At 41.0% G+C, this 20,836-nt stretch overlaps 3 protein-coding genes across 46 annotated transcripts in view; all 3 read left to right on the plus strand.

Moving 5' to 3' along the window:
- LOC126402421 (syntaxin-1A-like) overlaps nucleotides 1-8,388 on the plus strand; it is a 93,542-nt gene extending 85,154 nt beyond the window's left edge. The window contains exons 9-10 of one of the 6 annotated variants that reach the window (XR_007571173.1): nucleotides 1,110-1,220; nucleotides 4,896-4,921. Coding sequence is in view for 4 of the 6 variants with exons in the window: in XM_050064374.1 (XP_049920331.1) it covers nucleotides 1,110-1,445 (336 nt within the window). In the remaining 2 variants the exon portion in view is untranslated. Of the gene's footprint in view, nucleotides 1-1,109; nucleotides 1,557-4,895 lie in introns of those variants that run through there. The other 5 variants (XM_050064395.1, XM_050064413.1, XM_050064384.1 and 2 more) reach the window with 5 other exon arrangements.
- Nucleotides 8,389-9,575: 1,187 nt separating this feature from the next.
- Nucleotides 9,576-20,836, plus strand: part of LOC126398131 (plasminogen-like) — a 192,159-nt gene continuing 180,898 nt past the window's right edge. For 38 of the 39 annotated variants that reach the window (XM_050057357.1, XM_050057527.1, XM_050057551.1 and 35 more), the window contains exons 1-2: nucleotides 9,576-9,599; nucleotides 10,422-10,539. In XM_050057357.1, coding sequence (XP_049913314.1) covers nucleotides 9,591-9,599; nucleotides 10,422-10,539 — 127 coding nt within the window. In that variant the 5' untranslated portion in view covers nucleotides 9,576-9,590. Of the gene's footprint in view, nucleotides 9,600-10,421; nucleotides 10,540-12,822; nucleotides 12,843-13,154; nucleotides 13,270-13,359; nucleotides 13,500-13,628; nucleotides 13,750-14,702; nucleotides 14,822-19,197; nucleotides 19,361-19,475; nucleotides 19,592-19,708; nucleotides 19,866-20,836 lie in introns of those variants that run through there. The other variant, XM_050057685.1, reaches the window with a different exon arrangement.
- Nucleotides 16,062-19,162, plus strand: LOC126398461 (uncharacterized). The gene is made up of 2 exons (XM_050057825.1): nucleotides 16,062-18,746; nucleotides 18,785-19,162. Exon 1 carries the CDS (start codon nucleotides 16,182-16,184, stop codon nucleotides 16,917-16,919), a length of 738 nt encoding a protein of 245 aa, XP_049913782.1. The 5' UTR covers nucleotides 16,062-16,181; the 3' UTR covers nucleotides 16,920-18,746; nucleotides 18,785-19,162.

Raw genomic sequence — 20,836 nt, forward strand, 5'->3', positions numbered from 1 at the left:
GCATGAAGACCCGTATGAGTGTTGGTTCTTTATCATTTAACAATCCTAGGTCAATGCTAAATGTGCTTCTTGACAAATGCTGATTTAAACATGGTAATGACATCTGCTGCTTTCATAAACTAAAGTGTTAGTAAGAAGGAGCGTGTGGATAGGTATATGAAAAGAGGAAGACAAAAGAGCACTTGGTATCTTTTTCAAAGCCCACACAATACAACACACTCTATGATGCTCATATAATAAGCATCAAAATTAGAATTACTTAAAGAAGCTGTGTGAAGGATTTAGTGGCATCTAGAGGACCTCAGATTACAACCATCTGTAACTTCTCCCATGTGGCAAGCATGAACTTCCGGTCAGGATTCCTTCAGTTTTCATAGTTTAGGAGGTTTTTACCGGGAGCCGAATTATCCGCAGAGGGCTCTTCCTCTCAAAAACAAATTGACCAGGTGATTAAAACCAGTATAAACACTGGATAAAGCAGTTTCATGTGAATCTACTAAAAATATCAGTGTTTCTCTGATGCTGTTCGGCTGCTCACCGGCTGCTACCACAGCACCTGCTAATGTGTGCTGACTATTTTTCTCTCTGGTAACTTAAGATGCTGGAGGCTTTTACCGGGAGCCAAATTATCCACAGAGGTCTCTTCCACCAACAAAGCAAACAGGCTCAATGATTTAAACACTGAATGAAGCAGTTTAACTTAAAATAAAGTGGAGTGAAAAATAAGTGTTCGGCTCATTACGGAGGGGCCGTTAACTATGGTAGCCAACGCAAAAACGCGACTAGCCCTATCAAGAGTCAGTGTTTACTTTGTCACTTCTGGGCTACTGTAGAAACATTGTGGTGCAGCATCATGGTGGACTCTGTGGATGAGCTTCCGCTCCCTATGTAGATATAAATGGCTCATTCTAAGGTAACAAAAAGACAACGGTTCTTATTTTCAGGTGATTACACTAAAGAAAACATACTTATTATTTTATATTCCATTTATGCCAATGTATAACCCTACACACTGGACCTTTAAATCACATCTGTGAAAGTCTTGATGTGGTGTCAAATATGAGCTCCCAACACAACTAAAATGACATTGTCTCTTGTCTTTCATTCAGGGTGCACTGGTGAACAACATTGAGCGAAGTGTGCTGGCCGCCCATGAATATGTGGAGCAGACAAAGGAGAACATCCCAAAATGCAAAAAGTTCAAAAAGACTGGCAAACGGGTGAGATGCAAGATGCACACGTTCTACCAACTGACTCATTATGTCCTCTTTTTTTTTTTCCCTCTTTCCTTTCTCCTTTTCTGCTTCCCATCCCATTATTCCTCCCCTTCCTCTCATCTCCTCTCCATCTGTATCCACCCCTCCTCCTGCCTCCACATCTGGCTCCCACTTTCTTCTTCCTGTCTGCATGTTTTCCACACCTCCTCTGTAACTAACCTCTCCTAGGGGGAAATGATAGACCGCATAGAGTACAATGTGGAGCACTCAGTAGACTATGTGGAGAGGGCAGTATCAGACACTAAGAAGGCGGTTAAATACCAGAGTAAAGCCCGGAGGGTGAGTCACAAGTACAGTAAAACAATGCATGTGCACATGCATGCTATCGCATGATGAATTGGTAGAGAACTTCATTAATGTTGTACATATATATATATATTGTAGTGTGTAACTGTTGTCAGTTTATGTGTGCATGTACTCTGCATGTGGAGCATGTGTGTCGTGAGTGTATTTGACATGTTCTACAGCAGGGATTTCAAAGCAGGTGTGTGTATAACTCAGGTTTACCAGAGTATTTATCTAAAAAACAAACAAAGAAACACCTGAACATTACCTGCTGCCGAGAATTCGAGAAATATAAGGATGTCAGCCAGGCCAATTTAGATACTAATAGAATAGAATTACACATTCTTGAATAACGTGTTTAACGGCAAGTACAAGTAGTACAAATGTAAATCCAGTTCTCTTACTACATTCATAAACTGTACAAAATGTCGTTTTTTAAACTAAAGTTTTTGTACTTGATTTTAGTATCTTCAGCTCCTGGGTCCAGCTTCTCATTGACTGTACATGAGAGTGATATTCAGGGTTGGGCTTGTGTGAAAATTTTTTTGAACCGGTTTGACATTAAGCCAAACGGCACCTTTAGACTGCAGTGGTATTGTGAATTTTACCACTAGGTGTCACACTTGACTCAGCAACAGCTCCCGAATGGAACATAACCACTTCGTATCCTAACAGCAAACGAGCGTCCAACTATCACATTGCATTGTGCAACATTGGCACTCGCTGTCAACATTAATTAGTTAGCAAGAACTTCAGGGTTAACTCAGGGTTTTCAGTACTGCAAAGCTTGTTCTCTTTTTACTGGGATAAATCACCAAAGCAACTTATGCAGAACAGCTGCCCTGCTCTGGAGCAGGTTAACTTCAGGGTATTGGATCATAGCCTGTAAACACCCTGACATCTGACCAATCAGATCACTGAATTAAAATTATCCATGGACAAAATTCCAGAGTCTCAGGTAAAAAAGAGTAGTCTATACTGTATATTATTATAGGTCAGTAGAATGAGTTCATTGTTCCAGGGCTCTATTTCCACTGGTTTTGAAACAGAGCTTTTAATAAACATGGAGATCGTTTACAACACTTAACACATGACTTAGCCAGATTGAACTTGTGCAAAGTTAACTTTAGTCTGCACTGATCGCTGACAGTGCTGATTCCATCACTGCAGTTTTGAATCACGAGATACCGACACGATGAGAACTAGGATAAAACAGATAATATTTTATTAGGAAAATAATCCACACGCTGTTAATTAGCTCCTGTTATTATAAATGCCACATTTCAGTCAGATAGACCTCATCAGTCATTAACAAGGCTACTTTTCCACCCTTTACTTAAGTAGCAGAAACAGTCTGGCATCGCTTTAAAGTGTTTTATGTGACATATTCAGAGTAGTTTCATTATCATCCAACTGAACAGTAAAAAATACTCTATACTTATATTACAAATAGCCCAGTGATACCTGCACATAATTTAAATCTGTTTTTTCAATGTTTACACATTTTTTGTTATAAAACTACAGAGTATTATTTACATCCCACGCCATTGACATTACACTGTCTGGCAGTCGCAGACACTTTCGGTACCCTTTCATCTCATATCATATGAAGCAGCCTACTTCATCATGGCTCTGATGATGTCACTCGTAATTAACAGCCCCGCCTCTTTCACATGTATATGCTTGTGGCTGGATAGGGAACCCAGAGTTGACTGAACTAGTTGATACTCAGCTTTGTAGTACCGGTTATCCAGACGGCCAATGTTAGGGTTAGTCATGCTAGATAGTGAGAAGATATCATGGGTAAGTTGAACTGGCTTTGTAGTACAGGCATCTGATCAGACTGGAGACATAACCACATCAATCACAACCACTTGATGTTTCGGCCTTCTTCTGCTTGTTGATCTTGAAAAAGGCCCAAAGGCCGAAACATCATCTAAATAAAAGAAATGCATATGGAGTGTGCAACACTTGGTTTCTACAATCATATTTACTGGGGATGACATACAATATAGCCAACAACAAATAGCCTGGCTTGTTATTAGCCTTACCGTACAAGAAAATCTCAGCTCCTTGGCGATCTCCCTCCAGCCAGCTGCCACCTTATTTTGGTTTTTGTAGTGACACATAGAGGTACTGGGTAGATAATTCCTCATTTTAATTATATGAATCAGCCATTCCTCAGCCATAATGGCACTTTCAAAGTGAGCAACAGAAATAAATAGAAACAGGGTGTCTGACACAGTGGTTCACCATGTAGCTTGTGGTTAGGTAGGACACCTCTTTCATCGGCTTCACATCCAAAATGTTGCCATATATGCACAGGATTTTTTTTTCCGAGAGGGACTCTCTCTGCCATGTCCCCTCTCATCACCTCAAAATACACATGAACTTTCTTGTAAAAAACACAATATGTGTCACTCCTCCCCCTCTCCCGCCTCGACTGACATATTAACTCCCTCATGGTGCCGTGCAGTCTGTGCAGTCCAACATGTCTCTGTGCACTGTTAGTCACCACTGGCTCCATTAGTCTTTTTATAAACATATAAACATAATATTATGTTAATCACATTGTCATATTGCTCATTACTCATGCAATACAAGTTGGATTTAGCACAGTGATGCTGTTGGCGCAAGCTGCTGATGGAGGCTACCTAATTTGCCAGAATATGTCATAATGACAAAATGTCAGTTCAGCTGGTTCGCATAAATCAAACCGGTTTAAGCTCGTACACCAGACCATACCGGCAAAACCAGCGAGCAAATACTATGCTCCTTGTCACTAACACTTGAATTCATTTAAGAATTAATGGAGACTGTTGAGGAAAAAGACCCAAAGCCGAAACATCAACAATTCCTGGATCACTATGTTTTGTGCCTGCCTTAACTTTTAAATTGTGAATAGTGTTAGATTAACATCCACATATTTAGAACACCGCAAGTGGTGTCTATGAAGGGGTACTTGAGCTCATCTGTCCAGACTGCAGGGGTACGGCAGACCAAAACATCTGGGAACAACTGGTCAGGGTTACCATCATTCCTTCATTTAACAACCTGCCCCACAGTGGAACACCTCTGCCACCTCTTGGTTAATATCTACAACAGCACTCAAAGGTAGAGGAATTTCATTCATGACATGACACCAACTCTCTACAGGGATCCTCAACATAATTATGTCTCCACTTATAATCAAAGACTGTGCACCTCAGAAATGTCTTTCTTTCTCTTCCTTTCTTCCTTTTTCTTCTGTTTCTCATTCTTTCTCCCTCTACATCCTGAATCATTATCTGACACTCTGCCCTCCTTGTTTCCCCTCCCATTTCCCCCATCCAGAAGGTGATCCTGATAGGAGGTTGTATTGCAGCATGTCTGACCGTCCTCATTATTTCCCTCGCAGTTGGACTCAGTTAGGACTCTAAAAAATCCCTAAGAGCTGACAGGGCAGGAGGTGATGCCTCCTCCTGTGGGTCTAATGTTCGGCAGTTAAAATGTACTGTATAGTGGGCTCTGTATTGTGCAGTCAGTAACTGCGTGTGAAGTAAGAAGAAGGCTTACATTACTACCCTAAAGACAGTCCGACATGGTTCTGTGCACTCAAATATCTTACATTTACTTTTACATATATTTTTTAATACATAGGCCTACATTTTTCTAAACTAACAGCCAAATACTTTGACGAGCTAACGTGTGCCTTGTGTCCATTTGTGTCCATTTGTGTCATGATTCACATATTGTTGTCATGTGCATGTTCTGCAGTCTTCTGAGGAGCTTTGCATGTTTTTCTACAAAAACAAAGCTGCAGATACTAAGTGGTTATATTAATCAAAATGCATGTGTTGAATTGAAAAACGAAAGTGCATATACCTCAGCAAAGTTCATGAACAGTCAGCCTCACATACTGTACTTACAGATGTGTCCAACATTGAGAACCCTGAAAAAAGTTTTTGAGTCCATGATCAAGGTTCAAAAATATAAATGTTTCCTTCTTTTTTTTCTTTGTTTTAAAGATATTTTTTTGAGAGAGAGAGAGAGAGAGAGAGAGAGAGAGAGAGAGAGAGAGAGACACATCAGCAAAGGGCCACGGGCTGGAGTCGAGCCCAACCCGTTACGGCAACAGCCTTGTACATGGGGCGCCTGCTCTATCCACCAAGCCACCAATGCCCCTATAAATGTTTCCTTTTTTGAAGCATTCAAGGAATATTTTTACCATATGGGAAATAAACATTGTTTTCTTTCTGAGAGTTAAGACAGAAGATCAATAAAAACAATGTGTAAAAATGACAAGGGGGGTTATAAGTGACATCTGATTTCACACATACAAAATGAACTTTTCTAGGCTTTGGCAAAGTTTTACAAATATAAAACCATTCATCTATCCATTATATGTAACCACTTGTCATATTCAGGGCTGGAGCCTAGCCCAGCTGACATTGGCTGAGGGGTGGAGTACACCCTGGACAGGTGGCCAGACTATTGCAGGGCTGACACATAGAGACAGACAACCATTCATGCTCGCATTCACACGTATGGGCAATTTAAAGTCACCAATTAACCTGCATGTCTCTGGACTGTGGGAGGAAGCCGGAGAATCCAGAGAAAACCCACACTGATGCGGGGAAAGGGCCCAGCCAGCCAGAGGGTTCAAACCTGGAACCATCCTGCTGTGAATCGACAATTTTAACCACTACAACACAGTACAGTTTACAAGGTACTTGTAAACGTTCTTTGTTGCCTGTGGACAGAGCCAGGCTTGCTGTTTCCCCTACTTTCCCTCCTATTTTTATGCTAAGCTAAGCTCACCAGCTTCTTATGTACTGCAGATGAGAGTGGTATTAATCCTCTAAACTAATTATTATCTGAAAATGAGTAAGCATGTGTCCAAAACTATTCCTTTAAGAACTGGAGACTGATTCCTCAGGGTTTAAATGATGGACATTGGCTGTTTATGAATGTTGAGGCATGTGTGCTTAAATGACATATTTTATGATTTAACTTTGCTTTAAAGTCACTGTGTGGATTTTTACAGAAAACTGAAACGACCTCAGTAAACACTGGCTCAGTCTGTAGTCTGCTTATTTCAGAAGGTAGCTTCATGCATCCTTAGCTACCACCAGATGGTGCCAAACTTTAGCATTTCCATTATCTATACATTGTGGCTTTAAATATAATAATGATTCATGTTTGTGGCATGTATGAACACACTGTGTTGTGTTTAATGTGTTATGAACAAAATGCAGGAACCAAAGATTAATGATTTTTTAAAGTAGAGCATGTGGAAATGCCTCTAAACCACAGTGACACTCCAGCATTATCAGATATATTCAAATCAAATAGTCTCTCTCCTGCATTGTGTTCGTCTGCTCTTTTTCTGATTATTATACAAATTGTAATGTGTTAAAATAAAATACAACTTACATCTCTAACATGTTTTCCTTTGCCCCCCATTTGCTGCTATGGATGACTGTTAAACTGTTCTTGTTACCGCTTACAGAAGAAAATTATGATTATTATATGCTGTGTGGTTCTGGGAATCGTCATTGCTTCCATTGTTGGAGGAACGCTGGGCTAAACCTCAACCACAGTCACACTTTAAGACACACAACCGCACACACAACAGAGCAAAAACACAACAGATTGACATTTTCAGTTTCCTGTTTTCATGAATGCAATTTAGTGCAAGGGGCGTTATTTACTGTACGACACATTTGATGCGTGGCGTACAGGGCAAGAGGTGTTTTCGCATGAGTTGCTATTTTGTAAATGTGTGGTGCTGCAAACTGTTTATCTGAGTGTTGTCAATGATATGATGTTTCCAAAAGTGAATTGTTGAATGAAAAAAGTTTTACTAAATGATATGTAACACTATACTAATACATTCCAACTTCCAAATATGACACTTAATCAGTTGTAATGCCTGTTTTGTGTTGTACAGACAAAGACGGGCCGCTAATCTGTGTTTTCAAAGCCACGTTATCTGTAGACCCTTTGTTTAATCACATCTTGATTGACTTTATCTTTTCGTCTGATGTTCTCTCTCTGATGTCCTCTACCTCCCTCCAACAGCCCTGCATGGTTTAGTTCACTGTAAAGTGGTGTTTTGTTTTCTATTGCAAATGAGAAAGAAGACACGTTGGATATTTTGCTGGTAGAATCATCATACTGCCAAATTTTTCTAATGTCATCTCTTATAGTTTTTGGGAAGCAATGCTACTGTACTTAACTTCTGGCCTTACCAGTTGTACAGCATTTCTGACCGTTGCTCCAGTGTTGAGTGTGTGCATGTGAAAGAGGATATGTGTGTGTGTTCATTTGTAGCTACATGTTTGAACGTGCTGAGTGCGAGTCGTGGGATGAGAACATGAGGTCTTGTTAATAGCCACCTGTGTCTTTGTTTTGTATAAAGTGTAAACTGATATAAAGCTCTCTAACACTGCCAGTATGTTCAAATAAGCTGTTAAAATGGAGTCTAGTCTGGTTGGATTGATAATTCTGGTCTGTAAGTGAAAACACTTGCTGATGTTTCATGTCTTTTATAAACCCCAGCTTTAAACAGAGCATATCCTTCTGTCGAGCTACTTCAATGTTTATTTTTATGAGTGAACATGAGTCAGTGAAAGCGTCAGCATGAACTCAAAGTAGCGCTGTAAAAGACTCTTGTGTCAGTTTTCTGGTGACATATCAGACATGAACAGACTGCAACCATGTTTACCATGTTGCCTACTCATATTGTTGCCTTTGTGTTGTATTGTGATAACATGGTTTTGTTTGTTTAATTTGAGTTTCTTTTTGTTTTGATTTTTCAAGTAAAGTTTGTCTGAAAATCACAGTGGAGTTTGTGCATTCCTTTGCATGAGTGAATTAACAGAGACTGAATGCTTCTGTAATTACTGTATTTTTCAGTCTGATTCTTCTCATAAGTGTGACTGTCCTTACTATGAGTCTTACTAACTTACTGCACTCGTCATCACTGTTGTAGGGATTAAGAAAAAGTCACTCTGGCCAAACACTGTGTATCGCTACAGCCAACATGAAAGTCCAAAAGTGTGTGTGGGTGTTTATGACAACAAGACAATCTTTACTTTCAGGTGACATTATGAGTAACTGTTTACTTATTTTATTTATCTCCAAAGTTCAGTGAAGCTTCAGTGAAGTGAAATTATTCATGACTGCATCACTGATTCCTCTTCAAAAACTGCTTCAGTTTGAGTTTAAAGTGATCGAAATCAGGATCCAGTATAAGTTCTGAAGGTAAAGAATTCCAAATTTTAATTCCACGGACAGAAAAAGCTGTTTCTCCAAATGAGGATTCACACAGGGGAACCTTACAATTCCCACTGGCTGCTCCGTGTGTTATTGAGCCAGAAGCTCTCAGTGGAACCACAAGTTCACTGAGCACCTGGGGAGCCTGATTATTTAGGCATTTTTGGATGAGTTTGAAATTGGCAAAATTATTGAAATAATCAAAACTTAGTATATTTAGTTTCTGAAGAACATGACAATGATGTGCTCTTATTGGTTTCCTTTGCAAAATTTTAATGGCTGGATTATATATCATCATAAGAGGCTTTATTTTTGTAGATGTCGCTTGTGACCAAGAGGTTACACATTTACTTAAATGTGAAAAAAATCATAGCATGCACAAAACTGTTTGCAGCGTGAAATGGGAGACAGTCCCTGATAAGTCTAAATGTACGGAAGTTTGCTTTTGCAACCCTGCTCACCATCTTAACATGCTTCTCGAATTTTAGTTGTGAATCTAATATGAGGCCGAGGTGTTTTACCTGACCTGTTTGATATTTTGTCCATTAATATTTAGATTTAACACATTAGCTTCTGTTGATGAGCGAACACTGGCAGAGAAGCAAACTCACACCGTTTTGTTAATATTAAGTGAGAGATGTGACTTTTCAAACTATGCTGCGATGGAATGTAAACGACATAACAGCTGTCTGGAAGCTGCCAGAGATGTTTTCACAGATACATGTATGACTGTATCATCCCCATACATCTGAAAACCTGCTCCGACACATGATTGTGGTAAGTCATTAATGTATAAGCTAAAAGACCAAGAGCAGAACCCTGAGGTACTGCTGTATTAGTCTGTAGGAAATATTTCTCATCATTAATGATAACACACTGTTATCAGTGTTAACAACAGCAGCTAGCAAAAGCCTCAGCTGGGAGCAGCAGCAGAAGCAAACAGAATTCAGTTCTTTCAGGTTTAAAATTATCATCAATGTATCGTTACTTTTTTTTTGTTTGTTTGTTTTTTGCTAATTCACCAATTACTACAAGGACGAAGCAGCTACCCCATCGACATACCAGCCCGGATCAATGTCCTGTATTATTATCCACAAAAATACTTAATGTATTAAAAATAAGAAGTGCTCGTTACGCAGGAAAATTAATTGAAAAGCCTCCATCAGGACATATATTCACAGAAGCCTCTCATCATTAACTTAGTCAAGAATTTGAAAGACAGTGGCACAATTTCCCACAACTGAACAGTTGTTACTCAGACCTAACGCCTACTCAAGAGTCTAAAGTATGATGTTTTGTAATAACGTTTGTTTGTAATTGATCCTTTTAGTTGAAGATTAATTTTATGTTATACATTGATTAGATGTAATCTAGATCACATAGTATTCATTAGTCAAATGAGAATCAAGTCTGTATTACAATGTATTATTTTAAGAAATACATACATGTATTACCATAAGCGGTTACTGAAAAAAAAAAAAAAGAAAAGATGAGTGTGCTTGAGGTCACATTATTAAAAGTGCTGTTGCTTGTTTGCTGTCCTTGTCTGACCAATGATTGACTAAAAATAGATTGAGCCGTCCTATTTATTTTCCTGAGATGCTAAAGGAGCGCAGTCACATCCCAGGAGGTACCTCGGTGACTTTGTCGATTGTGAGCTGCCTCACCATGGACCTGTGCAAACTAGCTTTGCTCCTGGGAGCCCTAACCTGCACTGGTAAGATATAATGGTACCTTTGAATGACAATTGCGAGTAGTTCACAATAATTTAAGTGCCCTAAATTATAAATAAAAGTAAGACAGACATTACTTTGCTTCACTGTGAGAGTACCTCATCAGGACAACCTTGTCCACGTTGATAATATATGCCCTTTAAATACTATTTTCATCATTGAATCAAGTCAGGATGTATTATGAGATGGGTAGGAATGCACATAAAACTAACTGATTTAATTTTGTCTTCTTTTTTTTCAGAAATATATTTAGAGTACTAGCTGTAAAATGTTTTGCTCAACTGTTTTCAACAAAGCGGCTGGGTCACAAACTTTCACATTTTACAGCTGAGCTGTATTAAAACATGTTTTTGATAACATATAAGATGAGAAATAGGCGATGCAGTAACAGAATCTTGAGACATATTTGATCAGTGCTGCCTAGTTTGATAGTTTACCACAATTTACGTGCTGTGATTAACATAACTGACAGCTGCTTTCGCTGAAAACAGCCTGTGATTGACCAAAGTCTTCTGTCACGGTCTAGATTTTCTCAAACCTGAAAACAGAGCCAAGTGAAGATGCACACATCTAGTGTTCTTTCAGACCACTTGAACTGCAATTAAACTTTATAAGGGGATTTTTGCCCAGTGATGCCAGAATTAAGGCATCACTGCCTATACGAGCTTGAATGCTAAAAATGTACTGTATATTTGACAATGAATTCATAGTTTTGTCCCTGATTCCAGCAAGTGGTACTGAGGTGGATGGCTACACCAAAATTAAGGGAGCACAGATCCTCTCGTTGCAGAGAAGACAGTACTCAGTTAACAACGTGACTGAATGTGCCGCCAAATGTGACACTGAAACATCCTTCACATGCAGGTAAGTTCACACCTTTAAAATCCAATTTTTACCTTAACATTTAACTTTTACATTCAAAGCTAAACATTCTGACTCGACACCTGCTGTGTTTTCACAGGTCTTTCACATATAATCAAAGGGATGATGGGTGTTGGACAGCACCGGACAACTCTAAAACACTGATGGCTGAGCGCGGAAAAAGCACAGTGTTGTATGAAAAAAAAGGCAAGTCTTTTGTCTTTTCATCTACATAAACAAACCAAAGTCTTTTCTACAACAGTGCACATACTGTTCATCAGTGTAGATTCTTCTTTATATTTAGCCTCCATCACATTGTCGTTAATATTTAGCGCATATGATGCATGATCAGTGATGTTTGGAGTGTGTCCTCAGGGCGTTATCTTTTTCGGTAACACTTTACTTGAAGGTATCTACATAAGAGTGACATGACACTGTCATAACTATGAAATGACACTGTCATGAACGTATCTTAAACATTATGTACATGTCATAAACGTTTATGACTGCTGTCATTAAGTGTCATTCAATTTTTGTAATGACAAGTTGACATTGTTTGGGTTGTCTTGATTATGACAACTGGACATTAATCAAAGTGACATTACCAGAAGATGTCTTTGTCATGACAATAATAATCATTATGTAAACTTATCATAAACACAAAAAGAGGTGCATTTCTTGTTAATGTCAGTTGTCATGACAAAGACAACTTCTGGCAATGTCACTTTGATTAATGTCAAGTTGTCATAACAAAAACCAAATGACACTTAATGACAGCAGTCATAAACGTTTATGACATGTACATAATGTTCATGACAGGTTCATGACCGTATCATGTCATAGTTATGACAGTGTCATGTCACCCTAGATACCTTCAAGTAAGGTGTTACCTGTTTTTCTTCAGGGTTTTATGTGAAAGCATAACAAAATCTAAGCATGAAATCAATGAGTCATGCCCTCAGATTGAAAGAAGACCCTCCTGAAAAAGATTAATTCAGTGCCTGTTTAAAACATGCTCATTTGTAACAGGCCAACTGCTTGGCCTGTGGTAATGCTGCTTGTAGCTTTATGGAGAACAGCTCATACAAACAACTTCACACTCGACACTGCGCTTCCTTGGGGCCTAAGCAATACACCTGGGCTCCAAAAAGCTAGAGATTTATTATGATGTTTACATATAATGCACCCAGATGCAGAACACAGGCACAGAGCAACATTTGGTAACAACCTTTATTTATCCACAGAGTAAACGTCGTTAACTAAAGCCTAACAGATGGCGGCAGCGTTGGTCAGCCGAAGGTCATCACCAGATACTCGCGGTGATCAGTCAGGGACAAGCGTTGAAAGCCGTCTTCTATTCGTCCCCCTCACGGATGCGGACCAGGTGCTAGGTGTTGCACAGGTTGAGCTGTGACACACAATGGAAGTAGGTGAAGATATGTTCGACTGAGTCCCAGCCTCCACGGTTATGAAGCAGAGCATGGATTTATTTAGCGGCTACTTGCAGTTAGAAATACCAGTGAAATACACTTTTGCTCGACTCAGTCCGCAGAGCCCTGAAGCCCAGCCCTCACTGCTGCACAGAGCCATTGAACTGGTTGCTTGTTTATTCAAAGTTTATAAATATTGTCAACAAACTTGTCAACAAGCATTCCGCCTAAATAGCAAGTTGATTTTATTGAATGATCAAACATGCAAAGCTGAAAATGTGCTTTGGTGTATATTTTTTCTTGTGCAGTGTACATCCCGGAGTGTACATTTGGAACAGGAATGTATTACAGAGGAACAAAGTCCAAAACAAAAACAGGAAAGACGTGTCAGAGTTGGGCAGCAAGATACCCACACATACCTAAGTATGTATTCATGCAACATCATGTCAGTTTACACATCACATCGTATCTTTTTGTGTCTGTTCATGTAATTTTTCTCAATGTGTGCTGCAGCATTACACCACAGGATTATCCCAAAGCAGACCTGGAGTCCAACTTCTGCAGGAACCCTGATGGAGCCAGTGGGGGACCCTGGTGTTACACCACTGACCCAGACACCCGCTGGGATTACTGCGATGTAGCCACCTGCACTGGTAAATAATTTATTTCATGTGTTAATTGTTTTGTTTGTTTGTGTGTGGTATAAAGTGTCATCAAAAGTGCCACAGTAGACCAATACAGCAGAGAGGTAATGTCATGAGTTTGTGCTTGTTCCTTTATAGATGAGTGTATGCACTGCAATGGTGAGGACTACAGAGGAAACATCTCCATTACAAAAAACAGCTACACCTGCCAACGCTGGGACTCCCAGGAACCTCACAGCCATGGCTATGACCCTCACGTGTAAGACGACAAAACAGCACATCAGTCTGTCAACCAGCCACACCCAGGATTACATGATGTTTAATAAATGTATTCAGGAAGAATATATTAACTTTGAAACCGTATCCAAGCTGTCTGAATGACTACAGACCTGTGGCTCTAACAGATGAAACCTTTGAACGCCTGGAATGTTACATCTCTCCAGTGTTGTCTTAGAGCTGTATCAGTTTGCATACAGAGTAAACAGCTCTGTGATGATGCAGTTTCATTGTGCCTCGACTTTATTTCTCAACACCTATAGAGGCCTCTAACACTTATGCAAGGATTCTGTTTGTCAGTTTCAGTTTAGCTTTTAATACCGTTTTCCCATCCAGGCTGTAGCACAAACTCTTTCATTTGGGAGTTGAACAGTCCCTATGTCGATATTCTTCCCGACAACTACTTAGCACTCAAAGGAAATGTGTAGTATTTATACTTATCAGGTCCTACTAATCCCAAATAGCGAGGAGAAATTAGAAATGCAACACAAACAAAAGCCTGGCTCTCAGGAGGTTACTACAATTTAAAAAATGTGGACACCCAGATTGTTTGATGCAGTTTTATAGAGCAGCAGTAGAGGGCCTCCTGACCTACGCAATAACTTTGTGATTTGGCAACGTGTCAGCTGAAGACAATAGACAGCAGGATAAAGTGGTTCGTCCTACATCAAGAATTACTGGATGTGATGTCACACCCCTGGTGGAAATTTATAAGGCCAGGCTACAAAGGGAGGGCTTTAAAGTTTTAAAGGACCTCTCTCACCCATCAAACAACCTCTTTAATTTACGTTCAAATTAAAGTCAAATTCGTCAAATTCCAATCAGTCATGTTGATATAGCAATAAAGTATTGAATCTTGGAAATAAAACAAATCTTTTAGAAACTAAACACTGATCTTTGTCCTGACCATTTATTTTTGATTTTTGATTCCTCTAGTCTTTCAGATAAAGATCTTATAGAGAACTTCTGCAGAAACCCTGATGGTGACCCCCAACCATGGTGCTTCACCACCAACCCGTCCAGACGATGGGACTATTGCATCATACCCCGCTGCAGTAAGTGTTCCTATTTCCTATTTTATGTGTTTCCTTTACTTCTGCTCTATTTCACTATCATAACACCTTATACCCGTCCAAGCTTCCAGAGCACTGAGAGTCAGGGTCAGAGGAATTTTATGCACACAAGAGTAAAAATGTAAAAATGTGTTTTAGCTGCGCAGGTGTGAACATCTTTAGACAAAAGGTGTGACTTCAGTCCCTCGTGATGTTTAACCACATACCTTGGGCACTGGAGACTGGCTAAAGAGATAGAGAAGAGAAGCTGAAGCCAGGAAAATAAATAGGATGTTCTCCACTGAACCATCCAAAATGTGCTCTCACTGGCAAGGTAACAACACATGAAAAGATCCACCTAGGGATGAAACTGAACAATACTAGAAGAGCATGTGGAAGAAGGAGGCATCACATAACACTAATGCTCAGTGGCTAGTGGATCTTAGAGCAGACCACAGCAATCTCCCAAAACAAGAGCCATTTACCATTACAATGCAGACATTCAAGAAAGAGTTTCAAGTATGAAGAGCTGGACAAGACCGGGCCCTGACATGATCCACTGCTACTGGCTAAAGAAGCTAATTGCACTCCATGAATACCTGGCAGCACAAATGAAGCAGCTGCTGATGGATGGGACCCATGCAGAGCAGTTGTCCCAAGGACGGACAATCCTGATCATGAAGGATCCTCAGAAGGGTGTGGTCCCATCCAACTACCGGGCCATAACTTTAACCTGCCTCTGTACAACATGGCAGTTCCTGTCAGGCATCATAGCAGCTAAGATGAATAGGCACATGGCCCAATACATGATGTTGTTTCTTGATGTGTTGATGAAAAGAAGTGACCACCTCTGACACGTCTTCACTTGTATATTAAAAAGACTTTATTACAAAAAAGAACAGTGTCAAAAACCCGCCGAATCTGAGAGTCTCTGATGCCGAATCAATCATCAGTCAATCGATTTTATTTTACTTTACTTTACAACATACGACATCCCCCTCACAGCGGATAAGGAAAAACTCCCCAAAAACCCCTTTAACGGGGAAAAAAATGGTAGAAACCTCAGGAAGAGCAACTGAGGAGGGATCCCTCTTCCAGGACAGACAGACGTGCAATAGATGTCGTACAGAACAGATCAACATAATAAATTAACAGTAATCCGCATGACACAATGAGACAGAGAGAGAAAGAGAGAGAGACAGAGACAGAGTCAGAGACAGAGAGAGATGCAGGGCAGACGGTAATGACAGTAGCTTACAACAACATTAATGAAAGTAATAATATTATAATTAATAATAATACATTAATATCTGATAGTATACATGTGTGACAATAATCATATGCGTATAATAACAGTAGAGGTATGACTAATGATAACAGCAGCAGCAGGAGGCATCTGGCAGGACCACGGCAGCAGCACAACCACACACGTCACACTATCCAGGCACTGCTGCAATACAGAGAACTGAACCAGGACTTTGTGGACTGGTGCCTGAGGAACCACCTTCAGATCAACGCGGGGAAAACCAAAGAGCTGATGGTGGATTTCCGCAAGCGCAGACTCCTCCCCCCAACACTGGTGAACATCCAGGGAAAGGACATTGAGATGGTGACATCTTGTAAGTACCTGAGTGTTCATCTTAACAATAAACTGGACTGGACTGATCACATAACAGCACTGTACAGGAAAGGCCAAAGCAGACTCTACCTGCTGAGGCGGCTCAGGTCTTTTGGAGTGCAGGGGGCGCTCCTGAAGACCTTCTTTGACACTGTGGTGGCATCAGCCATCTTTTACGGAGTGGTCTGCTGGGGCAGCAGCGTCTCGGCTGCAGATAGGAAGAGACTGGACAAGCTGATCAAGAAGGCCAGCTCTGTCCTGGGATGCTCTCTGGACTCTGTGCAGGTGGTGGGAGAAAGGAGGATGACAGCCAAGCTGTCATCTCTGAGGACTAATGACTCCCATCCTCTGCAGGAGGAGATAAAAGCTCTGGAGAGCTCCTTCAGCGATAGACTGATTCACCCAAAGTGTGTGAAGGAACGCTATCGCAGGTCCTTCCTGCCTGCTGCTGTCAGGCTACATAACCAGCACTGCTCACAGTAAACTTCACCATGGACACTTTAGGGACACTATGGACACTTTATGGACACCATAATAAGCATAACTGTCCCCCATGTTGTTTATTTGCACATACAATATTCACTTTGCACTAAATATGTTCACTATAATCCATTGCTCACTTTTTATTCACTGCTCATTATTATTATTATTATTTATTGCTGTTTCTTGTATTTTTTGTACTCTTTTTGCATGCCTAGTTTGTTTTACGTTTTTAAATTTTGAAATCTTTAATCTGATTCTTTCCCCTTGACTGCTGTAACACTGGAATTTCTCAATTGTGGGATCAGTAAAGGCGTATCTTATCTTATACGAGTTAACCTGAGAGACAGTGGAGCACAAAGGCTCCGGAGAAGAAGCCGAGTTAGTGACATCCAGAATGGCCGAGTTAGCAAGATGCAGCAATAGGAGAGAGAGAGAGAGAGAGAGAGAGAGAGAGAGAAGGTGCCTGGTGTATTATAGGGGATCCTCCGGCAGACTAGGCCCAAGTCAGCCTAACTAGGGGCTGGTACAAGGCAAGCCTGAGCCAGCCCTAACTATAAGCTTTATCAAAGAGGAAAGTCTTAAGTCTAGTCTTAAAGTGGAGACGGTGTCTGCCTCCCGAACTGTAACAGGAAGATCATTCCATAGGAGAGAAGCCTGATAGCTGAAGGCTCTGGCTCCTGATCTACTTTTGGAGACTTTAGGGACCACGAGTAACCCTGCATTCTCCGAGCGTAGAGTTCTAGGTCTCTCTCTCTTCAGCCCAAACTACTCTCCTTATATATGATTTCTTATCTCCAAAACCTAGACGGAGAGGCATCCCTGTCCAGCTGGTCAGTCAGACATCACCTAAGGCTACATAAATTAGAACAACATCTAACCTATAAAGCCTAACCTAGCTTTTAACCTCTGACCTGGCTTTTAACCTTTGACCTAAGAAAAAACATAGGTTCACATTCCACAGAACATCAGAACATCACATTCCATAAAACAGGTGAGGACAAGATACTTCAATGAGCAAGGCCCAGAGAGGAATTGGTAGTAGTACCAAGGGAGCCAAGCACCAGCTACTGGTCAATAGAGCAGTCACCCAAGACTGCAAGACTAGGCAGACCAACCTGTGTAGCACCTGGATCGATGACAAGAAAGCTTATGACTCAATTCCGCACACATGGATACTGGAATGCTTGGAAATGTACAACATGACCAGGACAACAGAGCCTTCATCAAGAATTCAGTGGGGCTGTGGAAAACAACTCTGGAAGCCACCTCAAAGCCAATTGCACAAGTTACCATCAATTGTTGCATATACCAAGGTGATGCACTGTCCCCGCTACTGTTCCACATAGGCTGGAAACCCCTCAGCCAGATCATCATGAACAGTGGCTATGGATACCGGTTCTGAAGTAGAGCAACCATCAGTCACCTCCTCTACATGGATGACATCAAGCTGTATGCCAGGAAAAAGCAAGACAATAGCCATGTTTCCATCAGCCTGTTTAGATGCGCATCTAGAAGTATTGCATCGGAAAATTATGATGGAAGCGCCAAAATTCTAATTAAAATCCCCTGATTCGCACAAACTAAAAAATGCTCGCTTTAGCCCGGTTTTGGTTGGTTCGAAAAAATGTTGATTTGCAAAACGGCGGATGGAAACAGTTATGTTCGAATTAAGTCTGACGCAGCACACCTCTCTCCATGGTGATATCCACACTCCGGGTCTGGAAGGCGGTAATGCATTTACAAGCTGGTTGCCAACCGCCAGAAAACGTAGAAGAAGAATAATGCGAGACTTGTTTTGTTTCCGGTTCTGCGGAAAACTCGCTCAAGGTCGTAGTTTTCACCAAAGTCCGTACATTTAATGGAAGGTCGTAGTTTTCACCAAAGTCCGTACATTTAATGGAAACACACAGTTTTCGTATTTCTTTTAATGTGCATTTCCCAATGATTCGAATCACTTTTGGATGGAAACATAGCTATTGACTCACTGAGCCATCTCACCAGGCTCTACAGCAATGACATCAGAATGTCATTCAGACTACTGTAGATATGTGTGGTCAGATGGTGTCAAAGAGAGGGAAGATCCATCAGAACCAAGGGGGTTGAACTACCGGAGGGCAGCATTGCAGATGTTGGAGCCTCTCCCGCATGTTCCTGAAACAATTTAGTAATTCTGATTTTTACAGTCAGTTTCAGCATAATTTGAAATTCTCTAAAACACTGCCGCTACTTGTTTTTTCCTCGAGTTCTACAACTAATCCATCTCATCTTCTGTGCTCAGCATCCGAGCCTCCAACCATTGTCCCAGAGCTGACCTGTGCCACTGGGAGTGGTGAAGCGTACCGAGGCACGATTGCCGTGACTAAATCTGGCAAAACATGCCAGAGCTGGTCGGCTCAGGAGCCACACAAACACGACCGCAACCCAAGAAGCTACCCCTGCAAGTAAGAGCTGCTGTAATTGAAGCATTTTTTTTTTACATCTCTCTTAAAGAGGGACATATGGCATGTCGCCTTTATCATTGGCTCTACATCATTATTACTGTCTGTTGTTTGTCAGTGGCCTGGAAAGAAACTACTGTCGTAACCCTGACAATGGAAATATGCCCTGGTGTTATACCACTGACAATGCAACTCGCTGGGAGTACTGCGATGTGCCGAGCTGTGTAGATACAGGTATGGCAGTGATCAGTGATGACAATCTCTTACCTAACTACAATATCAATGTCAGTGGTGAGTGACAAATGTAAACGGCATAATTGAATCAGCTCAATTTCCTGTCTCCTGCTGTAGATGAGTCAGTGACTCCTTCAGAGGAGGACTGTTATGAGGGGGATGGGTCAAGTTACCGTGGCATGACATCAGAGACTGTCAGTGGAAAAAAATGCCAAGACTGGAGCGCCATGACTCCACACAACCACAGCTATACTCCACAGAGCTACCCCAAAGCGTGAGCTTCAAATAGCAACAACAAACCAACAGAGATCATTGGTTCCTTTGATTCTGAGAGTAAAACACAAAATCTTGTAGAGAAAGGTTCCTGCTGTCCTGAAGTTCCACGCTTTCTCTTTCAACAGGGACCTCAGGATGGACCTGTGCAGAAACCCTGATGGAGATGAAGCTCCCTGGTGTTACACTACAGACCCCAGTGTCCGCTGGGAGTTCTGCAACTTGGAGCAATGCCCCACCAATTCTTCGGAAGAGACACCCACAGCTTTACCACAGCAGAGTTGGGTATAACGCGTTACAAAGTAACGTGTTAGAGTACTTTGATTACTTTTTGCAGTAACGAGTAACCTAACGCGGAGATAACGTTAAACCTATCAGTCTGAAAGAAGCCACGGAGCTTGTGGCTCGCTACATGGTTGAAGAAATGCTGCCGTTGTCTATGGTGGAGTCTAAATAGGTGGAGTAGGACTCGCTGACAGACATATTTCAGACTCAGGGCTTGCATTATGCCTGGTACACGCTACACGCTGGTACTCACCAATTATCCCCGGTCGTCTTTCACGCCGTGTATGATGTCATCGGGTTATTCTTGTCCTATTTTTATTTTACTATTATTTGAGTCACTGCCAGAACTGTGTCTGTTCATGTGCCAGCCGACATGTTGTTGTAGTCGCCTAAAAGCGTCAGCAGATGGCAGGAGATACATTTGAAGCGCCATACGTAAACTGTCAAGTTACTGTATCTTCCACAGGAAGTCCTGACAAATGTTTCAGAATAAAAGCCTATTTAGAAAATGTAGGGATTCTCTGGCCGAGGTTATAAGGGGCTTTTAATTTGAAACAAGTGTTGAGTTTGAAATGACGGTGCGATATGTTAACTTTACAAAGACAACGGAGCGGATAAAAAGTAAATATATAAACACACAGAGGGATTAATAAATAACGGACCGTCTATAATGTAGTTTGTTTCAAA

Source organism: Epinephelus moara, chromosome 2, assembly GCF_006386435.1.
Source record: "Epinephelus moara isolate mb chromosome 2, YSFRI_EMoa_1.0, whole genome shotgun sequence".
Classification (NCBI taxonomy): domain Eukaryota; kingdom Metazoa; phylum Chordata; class Actinopteri; order Perciformes; family Serranidae; genus Epinephelus; species Epinephelus moara.